At 37.1% G+C, this 17567-nt stretch overlaps 2 protein-coding genes across 2 annotated transcripts; both read right to left on the reverse strand.

The window, feature by feature from the left end:
- Positions 1-3339: 3339 nt before the first annotated feature.
- tomm40 (translocase of outer mitochondrial membrane 40 homolog (yeast)) lies at positions 3340-9436 on the reverse strand. The gene is made up of 9 exons (XM_041987271.1): positions 9340-9436; positions 8389-8624; positions 7254-7414; positions 6640-6741; positions 6427-6532; positions 4898-5020; positions 4571-4647; positions 3947-4049; positions 3340-3842 (listed from the first exon to the last, which is right to left on the reverse strand). Exons 2-9 carry the CDS (start codon positions 8603-8605, stop codon positions 3703-3705), a joined length of 1029 nt encoding a protein of 342 aa, XP_041843205.1. The 5' UTR covers positions 8606-8624; positions 9340-9436; the 3' UTR covers positions 3340-3702.
- Positions 9437-9959: 523 nt separating this feature from the next.
- On the reverse strand, positions 9960-17514 carry ddx61 (DEAD (Asp-Glu-Ala-Asp) box helicase 61). Its single transcript, XM_041988809.1, has 12 exons — positions 17152-17514; positions 15891-15954; positions 15636-15740; positions 14477-14606; positions 14076-14222; positions 13729-13823; positions 13478-13600; positions 13251-13379; positions 12906-13086; positions 12710-12811; positions 12400-12606; positions 9960-11404 (listed from the first exon to the last, which is right to left on the reverse strand). Exons 1-11 carry the CDS (start codon positions 17325-17327, stop codon positions 12407-12409), a joined length of 1452 nt encoding a protein of 483 aa, XP_041844743.1. The 5' UTR covers positions 17328-17514; the 3' UTR covers positions 9960-11404; positions 12400-12406.
- Between the last annotated feature and the right edge of the window lie 53 nt (positions 17515-17567).

The raw sequence follows: 17567 nt of genomic DNA on the forward strand, positions 1-17567 counted from the left end.
ATGAGCTGCAGATGTTTAATGCTCTTTTTAAGGAAGTCCTGTTAAAAGACCATTACAGTAATCCAGCCTACTGGAGATGAATGCATGGATGAGTTTCTCCTGGTCTTTCTGGGAGACTAGACTTTTAATTCTGTTGATGTTTCTGAGCTGGTAAAAAGCTGCCTTAGTGACAGCTTTGATGCGGCTGCTGAAAGTCAGGTCTGAGTCCATCAGCACTCTAAGCCCGAGTCTCCAGGTGTTTACCAATGCTGACCCTCTTCTCTTTGCTACCAAACAGAATAATCTCACTTTTGTCTTCATTTAATTGTAGAAAATTCTCCTTCATCCAGGTGTTTATTTGCTCCAGACACTGATAGAATAAGTCTATTGGGCTGCAGTCGTCTGGTGACAAGAGACACATAAAGTTGTGTATCATCAGCATAACTTTGATAATTAATGCTATAGTTCTGTAATATTTGAAGCATATACAAATGAACAGAAGAGGTCCAAGGACTGACCCCTGGGGGACTCCACAAGTCATGGCCACTCGCTCGGATTCATAACAAAATAACTCCGGCCTTCTAAATAGGACCTGAACCAGTTAAGGACCGCTCCAGAAAGTCCAACCCAGTTTTCCAGCCTGTGCAACAGGATTCTGTGATCTACAGTATCAAACGCAGCACTGAGATCCAACAGAACCAGGACTGATACTTGACCAGCATCAGTATTCAACCTAATGTCATTTAACACTTTGACCAGAGCTGTTTCAGTGCTGTGATGAGGTCGGAAGCCGGACTGAAATTTATCAAGATTTCCACTTTCATTTAAAAAGTCATTAAGCTGGTGAAATACAACTTTCTCAATAATCTTGGAAATAAAAGTGAGGTTAGAGACAGGTCTGTAGTTGTTCATTATAGAGGAGTTTAGAGTCCTTTTCTTTAGCAGTGGCTTAATAGCAGCTATCTTTAGTGACTTGGGAAAAATGCCTGATGCCAGTGAGCTGTTAACTATCAGTAGGAGATCACTTTCTACTGAGGTAAAAACTGTTTTTAAAAAGTCGGATGGTAAAATGTCCAGATTGCAAATGCCAAACTGTTTCTTCTAAGATTTTTAAATCAACCATTTTAAATTGCGACATAACATCAGAATCATTTCCGGGTTTTAGACACAGACTAATTTTCTTGTTTGACTGTGTGGAATTAATATTTTGCCTAATTGTTTTATTTTTTTGGGCTAAAAAAGTTGGCAAATTGGTTGCATTTCTCAGTGGAAAGGAGCTCAGGGCTTATCTGTATAGGAGGATTTGTAAGTTTTTCAATCATAGCAAACAGAGTGCGAGAATAGTTGGCGTTCTTGTTAATTTCAGATAAATGCAGCTCTCTGGCCTTGCACAGCTCATTGTTATAGTTATGCAGGCTATGTTTGTACAGCTCATAGTGAATTTGAAGTTTATTTTTCCGCCATTTATACTCAGTTTTTCTGCATTCACTTTTTAGGTTGGTAACCACAGTGGTGTTTCTCCATGGTGTTTTCTGTTTGCTCAAGTTGCTCTTGATTCTTATTGGTGCAACAGCATTACATTCAAGATTTTTAGATTGAAATGATCCAGGAGTCCATCAACTGACTCTGCACTGGTTGTTGGTAACATAGCTATGGCCTCCACAAACTTAGCACTTGTTCTTTCATTAATGTACCTCTTCCTAACGGAGAAGCAGGTTGGTTGGACATTCTGAGTGATCAGTAAATCAAACAAAATACAAAAATGGTCAGACAAGGCCAAGTCAGTGACAGCTACAGAAAAAATTTCCACACCCTTTGAAATACCCAGGTCCAGAATGTGACCTCGAATGTGGGTCGGTTCTTTATATGTTGCCACAAACCAAACATGTCCAATATGGAAGAAAATTCCTTGACATTCACATAGATAACATGACGGATGGTAATGTTAAAATCCCCAGTTACGATGAAATGGTTAAAATCAGTAGAGATAACCAACAATAACTCAGAAAATTCATCAATAAAATTTACAGTGTCCTGGACATCTGTAGATGATTAGAAATAGGATTTTAGGAATGCCCTGTAAAATAAAACTAAGATATTCAAAAGAAGTAAAATCAGCAAATGAAATCTCTTTACACTGGAATGAATCTTTAAATAAGGCAGCTTCTCCTCCCCCTTTCCTCCTGTGTCGACATTTATTCATAAAACTAAAATAAGGGGGTGCTGTTTCATTAAGAACGGTAGCACTTGTGTCTTCTGTTAACTATGTTTCTGTCAGAAAAAGAAAATCTAAAATGTGAGAAATTATGAAATCATTAACTAACAGTGACTTGTTGGACAGAGCTCTAACATTAAGTACAGCTAGCTTTTTAAAGTTTACACTGGTCTCTGTTGTATTCTGAGTTATACAAGGTATAGTTAACAGATTAGTTTTTTTTTTTTTTTATTTGTGTGTATGTGAAATAATTTCTTAATCAACATCTAAATCAACATTTTGATAATCAAAACTAATTTTACACACAGGCTTAAAGAAATCTCTCATGAGCTGAAGCTTAAATGTAATTTGAAATATATCTGCACAGGAATGGCTTGTACATGAATGCAGCAGCCAGACTTTTCATCTAAACACAGAGAAGGGCTCACTCCAGTGTTGCAATCTTTAAATTGGTTCCCTATCTGATCTAGAATTCAATTTCAAATTTTAGTTCTTGCGTACGGAGCCTCGCATTGCCGTTTATGTCACAGCTCTGCTGCAGCATAATTACATACAGCAGCAGGGCTCTGAGATCACCTAATCAGGGTTTGCTGGTTGTTCTGTAGTTGAAGGTTAGAACAACTGTTTCAGGTTGTTGCCCCAAAACTCTGCAACTCTCTCCCATTAAATTTAAGATTTGTGTTCTGTGGACACTTTTTAAAAAACAGCTTAAAACCTGTTTATTTAAACAAGCCTTTTTTTAAAATCATTTTTATCCATTTTACTTTTAAAATTTACTCTGCTCTTGATAGTTTTATTCATAGTATGATTGTTTTCTTTATTGTGATGCATGTGACATTTGTTCTTGAAAAGTGCTACATAAATAAAATTTCCTCACTCAAACCAGGTCGCTAATTCCATTATACAATCTGTGGACTCATTTGCTCAAATGCAAGTAGTTCATATGTGAGGAGTTTTAATCCATCATAGTGTGCAAGGTAATATCTACAGTGCATGGTTTCATTCAATCTCTTACTTGATTTTTGTGTAAAAATTAAAAATCCTTTTGGGAGCCATAACAGACTAATTTGTAGTTTACTATATTATATTTACAGATTTACTTCGGGCAACACCTTGTACTCAGTTCAGTAATGAACAACATCCAGTTGTACAAAATGTAATCACATTTATTTCAATCCATACATGATCACCATATATTATGTCTTACCACTTAAATTTTCACATCACATGTTCTCATGCGTCACCTGAAGCCTTCTGATATACATCACTCTAGCCACTGGGTATATCCAATACACCATACAGCAAAGACATTTGTGCTACAGTATGTAGGCATGGCTTGGTCAGTCCTGGCTCCTTGATCGTTGTCTTTGTCTCTCTGTCAGATCCAAATATCACAGCTGTAAGAGAGTCTTAGAATCCAATTCCTAAAACTTAGTTCAGGTTCCTGTGTGTCCCTGTGCCAGTCCAAGCTGTGGCCTGTGAGCTGGTTCCAGGCAGCATGTGCACCTTTAGCCAATGGTGACACCAAAGCCGCACTGGAACTTGTTCTTGCGGTGGTTCAGGAAAGCCCCCAGGGCCAGTGTGAGAGGCAGCGGCACCAGTTTCTTTTCAAGGGTTGCCCCAACTACCCAGTTGCTATCAACTGTGCCTGCAGAGAGAAAACATAAGTCAGAAAAAGTAGATTCATTTGGAAATTTTTACATTAGTGACTTTCTATGTTACTAAGGGTGCTATAATAATGTTTGTATTTACCTTTAAAAAGCAAATTAGCTTTAGGGAGGTCCAGCTGGTAACCAAAGGATGCCGTGGTGTCTTGCATCCTTGTGCTGGCTTCAAATTCAACCCCTACCTGCAGCTGTAAGACAGACATTTAAAAGTCTGTTTTAATACTCAGGTGATTGCATGCATTAAAAACACACACTTCTAGGAGATTGATTTTGTGGAAAATGGTTTTCAAACTTTAGCTGGAGCTCAAGTAATATATCAAGTAAACTTGTTTGAAAGCTCTAATTTTTATGTTTTGTTGATTTTGGTGCAAATTTTAGTTTGTTCAAGACAACAACGAAAAGAAAAAAGAAACTTCTTACTACAAGACACTTAATTTTGAATGACAATCAACTGCTTTATTTGACTCAGACTGCAAAAGAATCAACTAGTTTTAGATTCACTTTGTCAGCCAACACTGAAATTTGCTTAAGGAAAAACCTTCATATCCCCCAAATTTGCAGTTATTTCCTCAAGTGCATCTGTATATCAGCTTGTAAAAACTAGACAAAAAGAGGCACTGATCTGGAAGCCAAAATACAGAAATGAGTAACAAATAGTATTTAAGTAGTTTACGTAAATACAACCCCACAACCACCTGATATTAAGTACCTGGTCATTGGCTTTGTGATAGTATGTAGCATGAGCTCCTGCACCTCCTAAAGTTAAAGTTGCAACAAACTTCTCACCTGTGGAGAAGAAATAATTTATTTTGTAGTAGATCATGTAAAGCAATAAGACACAAATGAGTCAGTTAAAGATGTTAAATACAAATTAATGACATCAGATAAAAATGTTTATATTAAAACATTAAGCATCAATTAACAGACAAACATTAAAAGATATTAAACATGCATTTAAATGATGGTTGAAATTTTAGGGGTGATGGTAGCAGAATAATAAATTTACTTGTGAAAGATAGTAACATATGAACTTTACCTGTGTACCTGCCCAAGAAGGAGGACACAGTTCCCTCTTCTCCAGGTCTCCTGTGATATACCAACTCTCCACCCAGAGCCAGTGCAGGTGTGATTGACTGGAGATAGTGGGCAACCACAATGCCTGTAAGAAAATCATTGGACAATCAGTTACGTATGAAACAGAGTATATATTTCTTTCCTCCATACCTCCAGAAAAAACACTTTCAGGTCTTAGTGCACTTTAATACAATAAAAGAAAGCTTTAGTAAAGCTTTGAATATCATTCTTTTTATTTTATTTAATCTTAACATCTTATTTAAACTTCCAGTGTTTTAGTTTCCTCAATACTGTGGAAGACAGCACTTTACAGAACATCATTCTATGTATGCGTGTTGATGTGTGGCTCATAGGCTGGGATATTGGGATGGGTAAAGATGGGTTTTTAATATTATAGGTTATGCAATGCACTATGTTGCATTTTTTTGTGTGAGAAAAGTGCTTTAGAAATAAAAACTGATTGATTGATATCATCTGTAGGAAAGAGGTGTCCATTAAGGTTTACTTTAATAAGTACTTTTGAAGAATATTCACTGACATAAAACGGTCCCCTCCACTGGTTTCCTATTGCCAAGTCATATTCACGTACCAGCTGCTAATTCATGCGCTACAGGCGCCCTCTTGCTACAGTTATTGGTAATGTAAGCTAAATGTTTTAAATGCAGGATTCAACGTTAGCCTGTTTTAAAACTGATTTTCTGGAATTAACATTTCTGTGATTCTTTCATCTAATCTCATTTTCAAACTTCTCAGTGAGTGAGGCTTTTAAACAAACAAATGAACAAAAACTATAAGTATTTTACTTTTAAATGCTTTTAAAGGTAAATAAATGTGTAATTAGTAGTGGGTGTATGAGGTAAATTGCCTCTGGAAAATTAAAACTTCACCTAACAGTCCGGGGATAAACTGCTGGACTTTGGCTGTTATTAAAAGCTGTTTCATGTATCTTGAAATAACTTGAAAGAGGCAGAAAGTAACAATCTCAGCTTTTCAGGCTTTATCACCTCAATCCAGCAGACATGTGTTGGGACAGGCTTCATCTAAGTTTTAAAAGCTGAGAGGGAATGCCTGAAGTATCTAAAACACTCAAAGACTTTTATAAAAACAGAAATCCAGTTCCTCTGTTTAGTCCATAGCCACAAGGATATTAATCTGTTTTTTGACCTGAGTAAAGTCCTTCACATGAATCCATTAGTCCTTCCTAAGGTGGCTCGCTCCATATTAATAACAATGAAAGCACAACAGGGCATGCTGCTAAAGGACTATAAAGAGAGGAGGCGAAGGAGTGTGGAGTGGAACACAATGACTATTTTTTTTCTTTGTGTAGTGGACAAAATCAGTACCAAAGATAATCCATCTTCACATTTGCAAGACAGTTTATAATGGTTAGCTTTTCTGCTTAACTGCAATTCGTTTTTTTGTATACTTGTATAAAATTTGAGCATTTTTATTATGTATATCATCTTTATTGATCTTATTCATACATCGTACCTGATCCAACAAGAACATCTGGATTTCCAAGTGTCACAGCAGAGGTGAAGTCCTGACCACGATACTCCATGTCACACTGCCAATTTACAAACTTATGCTGCTGAGTCTGCAATTTAAAAAAAACATTAAAAATTAATAACAATGTCAGTGATGTTTATTTTATAAAGAACTCTACAACATCAGACCTGACAGGCCTCATATGTGTTCACATACCTGGATGGCTATTTTGGAGCGTACAGTATTTGTAAGCTGGTGGATGATCTGGGCGTTCAGACTGCCAGTGTTGTCCATATCGCCCACCATGACTGGAAATGACTAGAAACAACAATTTTCAGATTTTAAATTATATTAATGACCGTTTCGAAAAACACTTAAAAGCTATGATGGTCAACTTTGGCCCTGACAATCAATCGAAATACTGTTTGGAGCATCTATTTGTTTTTGTGTACTACTTGTGTTACTAATGTGACAATATATGAAAGTATAAATGAAAAAAACTAATTGTCTTTAATTCCGCAACATCCAGTACATCACACCCCATCCTTACTTGTTATCTTTCCCTTTGAACAAATTACACAATTATCATAAAAAGAAACATCTTGTTTTCCTCAAAGACGTTTAAAACAATCAAAACTCCACTTAAAATCAGAAACACAAAAAAAAAAAATATCTGCCTTTACATTTAGTTGGAATTAAAAAGGTTCCTCGAATTTGCACTGAAGTGTTTAAAAACAGATAATATTAAACCCGCTGTCAAATATCGTAAATAATTTGCAGTCTAAAACTATCAGCATCATTTCATCAAAGCTTGAGAAAAAGAGCATTACCTCTGCTGGTCCGGTTTGTTTACTGCCAACATAAGTGGAACCAAATCGATAGCCAGAATCTCCCAGGGTGCTGAGGGTGATAGTATGGCTGACCTGGAAGTGGTTACTCAGGCCCTTGTTTACCACTAACCGCACCCCTTCCATTTGCAGAGGAAATACCTCTAAAAACAGGAAAGAGAAATAAACAAACCAATCTTAATCACCTCATATCAATAACTGCATTATTACAATAAGATTATTTGTTTATATATATTTGACATTTGAAGCACCGTCTGTGGTAATACAGACTAGTTTCTTTCCACCCAGGTCCCACTATTGTTTGTCTCAGACCAGCAGCCATGTTCGCCTGGTGTGATCTGGAAAAAATGAGTCTGGAGACATCTCGTTTTCATGTCGAAATCCGCGTCATATACGGTTCTATGGTGCGGCTTGAATACAGGTCCGTAGTGGTGGCGAAACATTGGACTGTAGCCACATCCTTCCCAACACCCTCACCACACTCATCATATAGGGCAGGGAGAGACACTCGACTAAAACGGTGACGAGATGGCAGTTATACCGTTTGTCCAAAGTGTTGAGTTTCTTAAATCCTGGGTTGTTCACCGTGTTAATCGAGCACTGATCTTTGGCGAGAAAAAAAAAAGTTATATTTGTTTATAACGTTTGTTATCGCTTTATGTCTCTGGGAGCTGGTGGATTATTTAGTTGCGACTCACAAAAATTCAACATTTTTCTATTTTTTTTGTGTTGCATCGCAATGCCCCGTGTGCACGTCTACGTGAACGAGCGCAACATTTCACATGCATGAATGTTGCCTGTCGTTTGGGAGGAGTCTGCAGCACAGCGCTGCAATGCCAGTGGAGCTCGATTTGCAACTGAAAACAGCACAAGAGTAAACTGAGAAGAAGCAAATAATCAGATCATTTCAGTTTTATGAGTGTTAAAAACCCAGATCATAATTAAGATTAAAATTCAATTAATCGCCCAGCCCTAAACACACACACACACACACACTATATATACATATTATATATATATATATATATATATACACACATATATACACATATACACACACACACACACCTGAAAAATCTACAAATGGATGTCAAAATCTAAATGTTGATATTCTAACCTTTACATTTCCGGTGACATTCCTCATATGTGCCTGGATTTGGGAGTTGAGAATCCGTCTCTGCTGTCTGCTGACCAGATTCAGATGTTGGAGGGACGGAAGACACAGGTGGCATAGTGAACCCGGGAGGGACCGACACCAACCCTGGGACCCCTTGACCACCTCCAGCTGCAGCAGGAGCTGGACTGGGGGAGGCGGCAGCCAACACACTGCCCATACTCTGACAATGTAACAGACTGGAAGAGAGACAGGCAATGGATAAAACTGATAGTTTATCATGTCAAGTTAAATGATCACATAAACTACCACTTGTGTGTGTGCAGACGTGCATATATTTATATATAATAGATATGCATATAGATAAATCATGTATGCCGGTATAGGGGGAATGTTTTAACAAAGTCTAATCCATATGATTAGCCTTCATTACACCCCCCGCAGTCCTCATGAAATCAATTTGCTTCACAGTATATCCAACGCACTTTAGTATTGGCTGCAGTAATAACGTGATCCCACTAGTAAGCCTACAAGTACCATTGAAGCTACACCGAGTGCTGTGTCCTACTGTGGTAGCAGCATCAGTACAGCAAGCTGGTTACGGATAAGGCCTAGTTTTCTAAAACTCCACTTATAATGCATAAATTCAAATACATCCAAAAAAAGAACAAAAATATCAAACTGCAACTTTTAATCCCATAGACGCCAAATGTGGAGACGAGCAAGCTGTCAAAACTATCCACTAGCATTATTTAACCTATGAGGAGCTAATGCTAGCTAACATGGTTGGTGAGTTAGCTAGCTGGCTAGGTAGCCATGTGGAGTCAACCACGAGATCTGCACGTCTCGACATAACAAAAACGGTGGTTAAAATGAGTCGAGGTGGCAAAGTGACAATACCAACGACTCCCATCTTATAAAGTCAATATGTAATATTCCAGTTTAACTACTCACGTAGACGATTAGGGTCCAGGGATAGTTCCACACCGGCAAAGTTCACGCCAACGTCCGTGACCGTAGTCACAACCGCCCGCCCAATTTACCGTAACTTATCCGCTGATTGGCTGATGTTCATTTGATTTCATCCACCATTGGCTGAAACTACAGTCTTGACAGGCTGATTCCACTGACGTAGACGGAGTTTCATTCGTTGGAAATGGGTTCATTTCAAGCTACAAGGGAATGATATTCCAAGGGCACGCCTAGTTTGGGGTCACGGCTAAAAAGTGCATTGATAACGTTTTTAAAAATAATTTAACATTGACCGATTCTCATCAGTACTCAGGAAAAAAAAAAAAAAAGAGAACTGAAAAGTGCTACACATTAAAAACACAATGGACACATTGCCATATAAAACACGTGTAACGCCCCTTTGAAAATCTAGTATGTTTTTACATAATCAAAAAAAAGCATCCTAAAGGCTGAAAATGAAAAACTGATGCTGTTTTTTTGGAAACAATTACAGGGATTGCACTTTCAGAATACCACTTAAATAAAAATCAGCTCTAGTAAGAACTTTACAAAAAAAAATTATTTAAAAAAGGAATTAAAAAAATACACATTCAAAACATGGAGTCTGGCAGCTGAACTTTAATTTGGCTTAACCATAGAGACGAACATAATAGAAAATCAGTTTGTTTTCATCTTAATGTCTGCTCATCAGGACATATAGGTATGCGGTTAACTTCAGAAAAGGACACCATGAGTAACCATCTCCTGCCAAGGCGAAATGAAGGGCAGAGACAATGGAATGAAACCTTCAGCATTAGGATTCAAACTTTTATATAAATATTTCAAGACCATGTTTTGATGTTAACACATTTGAGGCCTTACCAAATATCTTTGGGAAAACTGTTTACATTTAATAAACGTTTATATTACAAGTACAACCAAATTTTGACTAGAGGTGCAGGCAAACTAGAAGCTTGATATTAGTCTAAGGCACTTAGTGGGAAAGAAGGGACACAATATTTATGTAGATCATATTGTAGTTCCTCACTTAAGCCCTAACCCCCATTTTGCATTCTATTTGTTAGGTTATTGCACTTCTGTCCCTATGGAATCAAGGGATAGTCAATGTGTAGTCTTTTAAATGGAAGGCAAGGGGCCATGTGGATGGCCAGATGATTACTAATACTAATCCACAATTCCCAATGCAAAAGGGACACCCTCTAGACGTACCAGGATTTAAAAAAAGAAAAAAAAAAAACAGTTAGGGGAAGGGCAAGAACTGGGCTTGGGTCTAAGCTAACTGGTTTCATCATGCCATGGTATTTAATAGTAACCAAAACCTGAAAACTATTGCCCTATGACTATAAAAGAACCAAAAAGCCTTTTGAAAAAATGGCTTGCTATTTTTTTCAGTACTAAGCTTTAACAAGATACAATCCCTTTTAATTATGAGAATAGAGTAAGAAGACATTGCAAATATCCCTATATGTCCAATGCACTACCTTAGTTTCCACAGGAACAGAAGGTTAACCCAGCATTTTATTAGTTAAAAAAAAATCTGGATCAATAATGTGTTACACATATCGGATGTTCAGAAAAAAGGTTGAATCCTTGTAATAAGGAGCTCAGGCTGTTCTGAAATAAACAGTATAAAGGTTCAATCCTGTGTTAAGAAGACTGAGTGCATGTCTATTTTAGGCTTCAGCAAGGTGTCAGCATAGCTAATGTGTCTAATTGTCAACACTCCTTAAAATCCACTTTTGGTTTAACATTTACAACATTGCAAACAAACGACTTAATTTCCATGTATAGTCAAAATGCTTATGTTCTACTCTGGTCAATTTTAGAGTCAACATAACAGCAATGTGGCAGTTTTCAGTGGAGGAGAAATCAGTATTAGCTTATGTACCAGCAAAAATGGAGATACCTGTACATTCAACCTGAGAAAGAAAGATCTTCAATAGATCATTTTATTAAGAGAAAAAAAAAAAAAAAAAAGAAAAAAAACTCTTCACCGAAGTCTCATGAGATCTGCACCCAATCCTGCACGACAGGTGTTGCAATTCTCCTGGGGAGAAAATAAATAAGTAATGAAAACAGAGTTAGAGCTTGATTCCAACTGCTTTAGCAAACCTGCAGCACAGACAGCTGGTAGTGTTTACAAATCAGCTTTTTTTTCTTTTTTTAAATTTCAGTTGACTACTGATGTGCAGTTCAAGGACAACACTTTAAATCCTGTAAAATTCAAGTTAATCTCCTTGATGAAAGCAGATTAAAAACCATTTACAAGGTTTCAAGTATTTGCTCTCCTCCATCAGATTGTTGTTAAAGGAAAAAAAAAAAAAAAAACACCTTAGTGGTTTTTATTCATATAGACACACAACGTACCAAAACGTGAAAATGAATAGTGACCATCTTTAACTTTTCTTTTATTGACAGTTGGACCGATTAATTTATTTAAACCCAGTCCTCTCTGATTAATGAAAAAGATGACTCATTACATTAAAGATACAACACAGCCTTGGACATGATTCATTCAGATGCCAGATTAAAAAATGTGTAACCACCATTGCCAAACAATATCAATGCTGGTGCAGACTGTCTGGGTGAATTAACAGAGAAGCACGCCTGTTTGAATCACATGAAGATAGATCTAGGTCTGGAATAAGAAACTTCAGGTGTACATTGGTAATTTTTTTTAATTAATCACCAGTGGAGTCTGTTTTGTTTGAAGTTACCATTTTGGACCAATATTTCCAATAGCCTAATTAGAAATTTGTTATAAAATTTCTTATTTGATGGAACACACGTACTGTCCCAGGCCAAAAAGAGAGAATTTCATGAAAGGTGACAGAAGTTTGAATAATGACATATTTAAAGTGATACTGCAGAGATGTGATCTCCATTCTTTTCAACACGGTACAAAAACTAGAACTTGCTGGTTCAACACTAGTCTGACATCTTTGCACTTTCCCAACACCAGACACACAGAGTTAGGAAAAACACAGTCAACACAAGATTTAACTTCAATCGTGGCTCATTGTTTTTGTTTTAAAAACTGACCTTTCCCTCAGGATGCTCCTAGTTCCTTGTTATTCACGCCTTCATCATCTGGGTCAACAGAGTGAAACTCTGCCACATACAAGCTCTTATCGATGCTGCTTGGTATGGGCTTTATGTCAGTGATCAGTTGATCCTCTATCGTCTTCAGGTTGTAGCGATCATCTGAAGTTATCAGATTGATGGCCAGACCAAGGTGACCGAACCGTCCTGTAAGGGAGGACATTGTATGAACAATTAAGAATAAGTTTCATGAAGTGAACCGGATTTTCAGAGCAGTAGTTGTAAAAATAAATAAATAAATAAATCTTACCTGATCGGCCAATACGATGAAGGTAGGTCTCTGCACTTTTGGGGAAGTCAAAATTAATGACTACATTTACTGCCTGGATGTCAATTCCTCGAGTGAACAGGTCTAAATGAAAACAAGTGCATTGATTAATCTTCCCAAGAATAACCATGTAAGATTTCCTAATTGCATTTCAAAATTCAAAACGTCCTCTGCTTACCTGTGCACACCAGATTTCTGCACAGTCCATTTCTAAAGTCATGGAACACACGGTTCCTGTACTCCTGCATCATCTTTGCATGAATGTAGAAGCATGAATAGCCTAATTGGGTGATTTTCTTTGCCAGAAGCTCCACTCTCTGAGTAGAGTTACAGAAGATGATCGACTGATTGATCTGGAGCTATAATAGAGAAACACAGATTCACAATTATGAGTGAATAAAAAAACTTGACTGAGCCATACTTTGGCTGAGCTTAGACAAAGCCAAGTCAAAAGTATGGACACATCTACCTATACATTTTAAATGAGGCGTTTCAAAATCTGACGTACACTGTAAACACTCACCCTGGAAAAAAGTGTGTTTAGGCAGTGGACTTTCTGTCGTTCAGTGACATAGGCATAATACTGAGTGATGCCCTTCAATGTGAGTTCCTCCATCAGGTTGATTTCATAGGGTTTCTGCAAGTGCTTATTCTGAAAAAGAAAATCAAAATTTCAGAGCATGTGAAAGGATGTACACAAGATTTCCAATTTTTTTCATGTGAATATATACTAGTTGTTGGGGTTCTCACCATGAATTTTTGCACACTGATGGGGAAAGTGGCAGAGTAAAGGAGAATCTGACGATCCTTTGGCATGAAGCTGATAATATCTTCAATCAGGACTACAAAGTCCTGAGAAAGCAACTTGTCTGCCTGAATAAAGGATAATTTGTATAAATATACAGAAAGTGTAAAAAGGGGGAAATTCTGACTAACTTTATAAACACATTCATTGATAAAAAAAAAAAAAAAAAAAGATATATTAAAAGACACAAACGCACTTCATCCATCACCATCATTTGGATCTTATCCACTTTTGCCACACCCTTCTTGATCAGATCAAGTATTCTGCCTGGAGTTGCAATAACCACATGAACTGAGGAAGACACAAACAACACATCACAACAAATTAAAATTTGGACGCCTCTGTGTCATCTCTGGAAGTGACTAACCATTTCTGATCATTTAATACAATTATCTTACAACCTTAAGCTAAAAACCAAGTTCGATGTAGAACAACAGAGGTACAGAAAACAAAATGTACAGAACTACTTGTCCATCTTCAACATGAAATCAGGTTTTATTTATTTATATATTTTTTTCCATTTTATATACATTTGACATTTACCTTTCTCATCCAGACGCAAAATGTCATCTCTTAAGTTGGTTCCACCTGTGGTAGCCATAACCTTGACCCCTCCAAGGTGTTTGCTGAGCTGAATGCTGATCTGGCTCACCTGCAGGGCCAGTTCTCTTGTTGGTATTACCACCATAGCTAGATGGAGACATAAATGGAAGGGGCTGATGTAATGTGAGGGTTGATGAGATGCATGGAGAAAAGTTGTATATATCAAGAACAAAAAAAAAAAAAGAAAAAAAACTGTTCATCAGAAGCAAGAAATACTGGTGCAATGCAGCAATCATGTTTTGGAGAATACCGAACAACTAAACAAATGTACTGTAGTTTTGTGTATCACTCAGATCACTCCTTCATACCACTCCATATGCCACACTGCAGCAGAAACTCACCCTGTATGTGATCCTTCTTCAGATCTATCCGCTCGAGGAGAGGGATGAGGTATGCTCCACTTTTTCCTGTACCATTCTTGGCCCGAGCCAAAATATCTCTACCTGATAGAGCAATAGGGAGGCTTTCCTCCTTTTGGCACACAGAAGAATTCCAGTCAGAAAAAAAAAAATCATTTGATAAGGTAAGATTATTTGGACAAATGTCTAACAATCCAGATGACCAACATTTAATGATTATATAAAACAGTTTTGTGGCTTTGGTCACAGCTAACAGGCATTTGTTATTTTTTGTTTTTAGATCATTTACACAGATAGTTAAATTAACAGCAGCTGGTATTGAAATGTTACTAGAAAGGAGGATTGTGTGATCTGTGTCTGCAGAATGGCAGAACAAACACTACAGAGGGAAGGTGGAGTCTTTAGAAATGATGAAATCCAGTGGCCCACATGTTGCCCACTGTAATGCTCATTTTAGATAAGTTTTGTTCATCTTCCACTCCAATCTAATAATAACACAGCGTGTCACAGGTACAGGCTATAAGACCATCTCCAAGCAGCATTCCTGAGACTTCATTTGCAAATATTAAATAAGGTATCCGGGACAAACATCCTAAGATAAATCAACATGAGGAAATGCAACTAAGGGTTGATAGCATTGATGGTAAAAACAAAGCATCAAAGAAAGCAAAGACATTCAAGCTGAACACCAAGATCAAGGTATATTAATGTCTGATGCACCAACCATCATGAGCTCCAATCACAAGACCCAGAATGATTAAACTAAAGAAATAATCTAACTCAAATTTTCCAAAGCACATGTTGACAAAGTTTTCATGAGACTTCCCTTTGTGCTAATGACATGAAACTGGAGATTCTGGGCATGTCTCATCACCTATATTTTAACAAATGGAAATATGAAGGTTTCTAACTCCACACACCCACTAGAAGGTGGTGATAAACTTGTCCACATCTGTAAGTGAAGTAATATACGGCTGTTTTAAAGTTTTTATTAATACAGCTACAGCCATTATTCTGATTCATGTGATGATCCGTGGTAAAAACAATTTTTTAAACTTCACAGTGGCTTCTCAAAGTTCGAAAGATCCAAATCAAATTCTCTTCTCATCACAAACACGTGTGTTCTGATCACTTTATTTACCTGAATTGGGGAGGGTTTCTCCCATCCCATTTCAAAGATCCCCATCAGAAGTTCTCGCTTTAGGCAGTAGTCTTCAAATTCATTCCCTTTTGTTGATGTCACATCCTGGGAAACATGAAATACAAATATTGTTGTTTAATAAGATACACATTAAAATAATCACATCATTAAACAGCAAAAGTGAATAAAAACATTTCACTGAGTTCCATTACAAAATCTGAAAATGACATTTGTCATTACCTATGATCAGCTTACCGTAGTTTTCACCCTGTTGTCTTTTGGAGGAAGCTCCAGGCACTTCTTCCAGTCATCACCAAACCTAATGTAAAGACCTTTCATTAACTCTATACAAACAATAAAACTGCATTATTGAACTTAACTTTAAACCAAGCAGCATTTGTTTTTCACATTCCTCAGTCAAAAATGATGCGGGAACCCTACATCTTCCATTTGATGAATTGAGCCTAATCCCAATTCTTCCCTTAGGCCCCATCCCTCCATTCTGAAGAGCTAAAGTGTCCCTTTTCTTCTAGGGAGTGGTCATCTCACCCTTCAGCTGGGGCTTTCAGGGCTTGATGACCATTACTTCCTGATCTCTAAAAGAAAAAGGGTACTGTAAATCTGAAAGGATGAGGATTGAGACTAGGCCTACTACTAAATTCGGAGCTTCTGGTGAACCCAGTAGATATGTACTTTTGCAGAAAACTGCATACAAGTACAGGAAAATTATATTCAAATATGATTGTGAACGGTTCGATTATTGCATTTTTTTCTGTGGGGTGACATTTGTTTGTAAGCAAGTTCCCCGCTGTTTGATGCTTTAAACACTCATTAAGATGTAAATTCAAAACTACTCAAGTTGTATAAACGCAGCAGGCACAACATGAAACCACTAGCTGTAATTTTAATAATCGCTTGTGTTTGTGAATCGCTGTTTAATGCAAATTTCACCAGCGTATCAACATCCCCACCAGCTAGGAAGAATCACCCTAGATATTCCTTGCAGCTTAATCCCCATATATCCTCATTTTGATATATCTTTTTCTTTCTGTGCTGTACTGCATGTTTTGTACAGCATATAATTTGATGGCATTTAAGGGCTCTTCTATTATGTAAACATATTATGTAAATTTCCTGAATCTCTTTTGCCCCAAACATGAATTAATTGTGTGCCTTGATCACATATTCTTGACATTCATTCCATAAACATACATATATTTAAAGAGATAAGATGTAAAGGGCTTGCCAGGAAAAAAAATGACAAAAGTGCAAAAAAGAAAAAACAAAATTTTATACAAGTCTGATAAGGCTCACAAAATCCAGAGCTGGCAACAGGGAAATAAACCTGATTGACGGCTTTTAGAGGATTGTGTTGTTATTTTTTTTTAAATAAGGTGCTGGGTGGTTCGGAGCTTTCAAATATGGGTTGATAAAGATTCTTCCACCAAGCACATATGGAGATAAAAGGTAAGTGACAAAACTTAAGACAACAGGATAAATGAAACCAGTATCTTACTTGATGCCTCCACTGCTCTGAGGAATGCTGGTCCTTTTCTGGGGGGCACTTGGCTGTTGGATAGTTGAAAGTCCTAACTGTTGTCCAGCTGGCTTGGTTTGTCCCCTGAGCTGCCCATTTGCTGGCTTGTTCAATCCAATCATTGCTGACGGGTTTGCTGTTCTTGCAGTAGCCATGGGTTCAACACCTTTACTAACAGTTCTTCACAGTGTGTAATATTTATAGCTGTCCGTTTTCACTGTTTCGTTTTGTTTAATGCATATGTGAGTATAAAGAAAAGTGAAAATTGAAAAAATAAAATAAATATATTTCTTTTTAATGAATGCAGACAGACATTCAAACTTCTTCAAATTAAGTCTTAGTATGAATTTAGTCTATTTACAAGACAACTCTCCAAAAAGGAAGAGATAAAAGTT

This window comes from Melanotaenia boesemani, chromosome 6 (assembly GCF_017639745.1).
Source record: "Melanotaenia boesemani isolate fMelBoe1 chromosome 6, fMelBoe1.pri, whole genome shotgun sequence".
NCBI lineage: Eukaryota > Metazoa > Chordata > Actinopteri > Atheriniformes > Melanotaeniidae > Melanotaenia > Melanotaenia boesemani.

Excerpts from the sequence above, each read along its gene's own strand:
- ddx61 (XM_041988809.1), bottom strand. The coding sequence starts at position 17,327 with ATGGCTACTGCAAGAACAGCAAACCCGTCAGCAATGATTGGATTGAAC. Across the intron at positions 15,741-15,890 it reads ACAACAGGGTGAAAACTACG|GATGTGACATCAACAAAAGG; the intron begins GTAAGCTGATCA and ends CATGTTTCCCAG. Across the intron at positions 14,223-14,476 it reads GAAGAAGGATCACATACAGG|CTATGGTGGTAATACCAACA; the intron begins GTGAGTTTCTGC and ends GTCTCCATCTAG.
- tomm40 (XM_041987271.1), bottom strand. The coding sequence starts at position 8,605 with ATGGGCAGTGTGTTGGCTGCCGCCTCCCCCAGTCCAGCTCCTGCTGCA. Across the intron at positions 6,742-7,253 it reads AACAAACCGGACCAGCAGAG|TCATTTCCAGTCATGGTGGG; the intron begins GTAATGCTCTTT and ends TGTTGTTTCTAG. Across the intron at positions 4,050-4,570 it reads ATCACAAAGCCAATGACCAG|CTGCAGGTAGGGGTTGAATT; the intron begins GTACTTAATATC and ends TCTGTCTTACAG.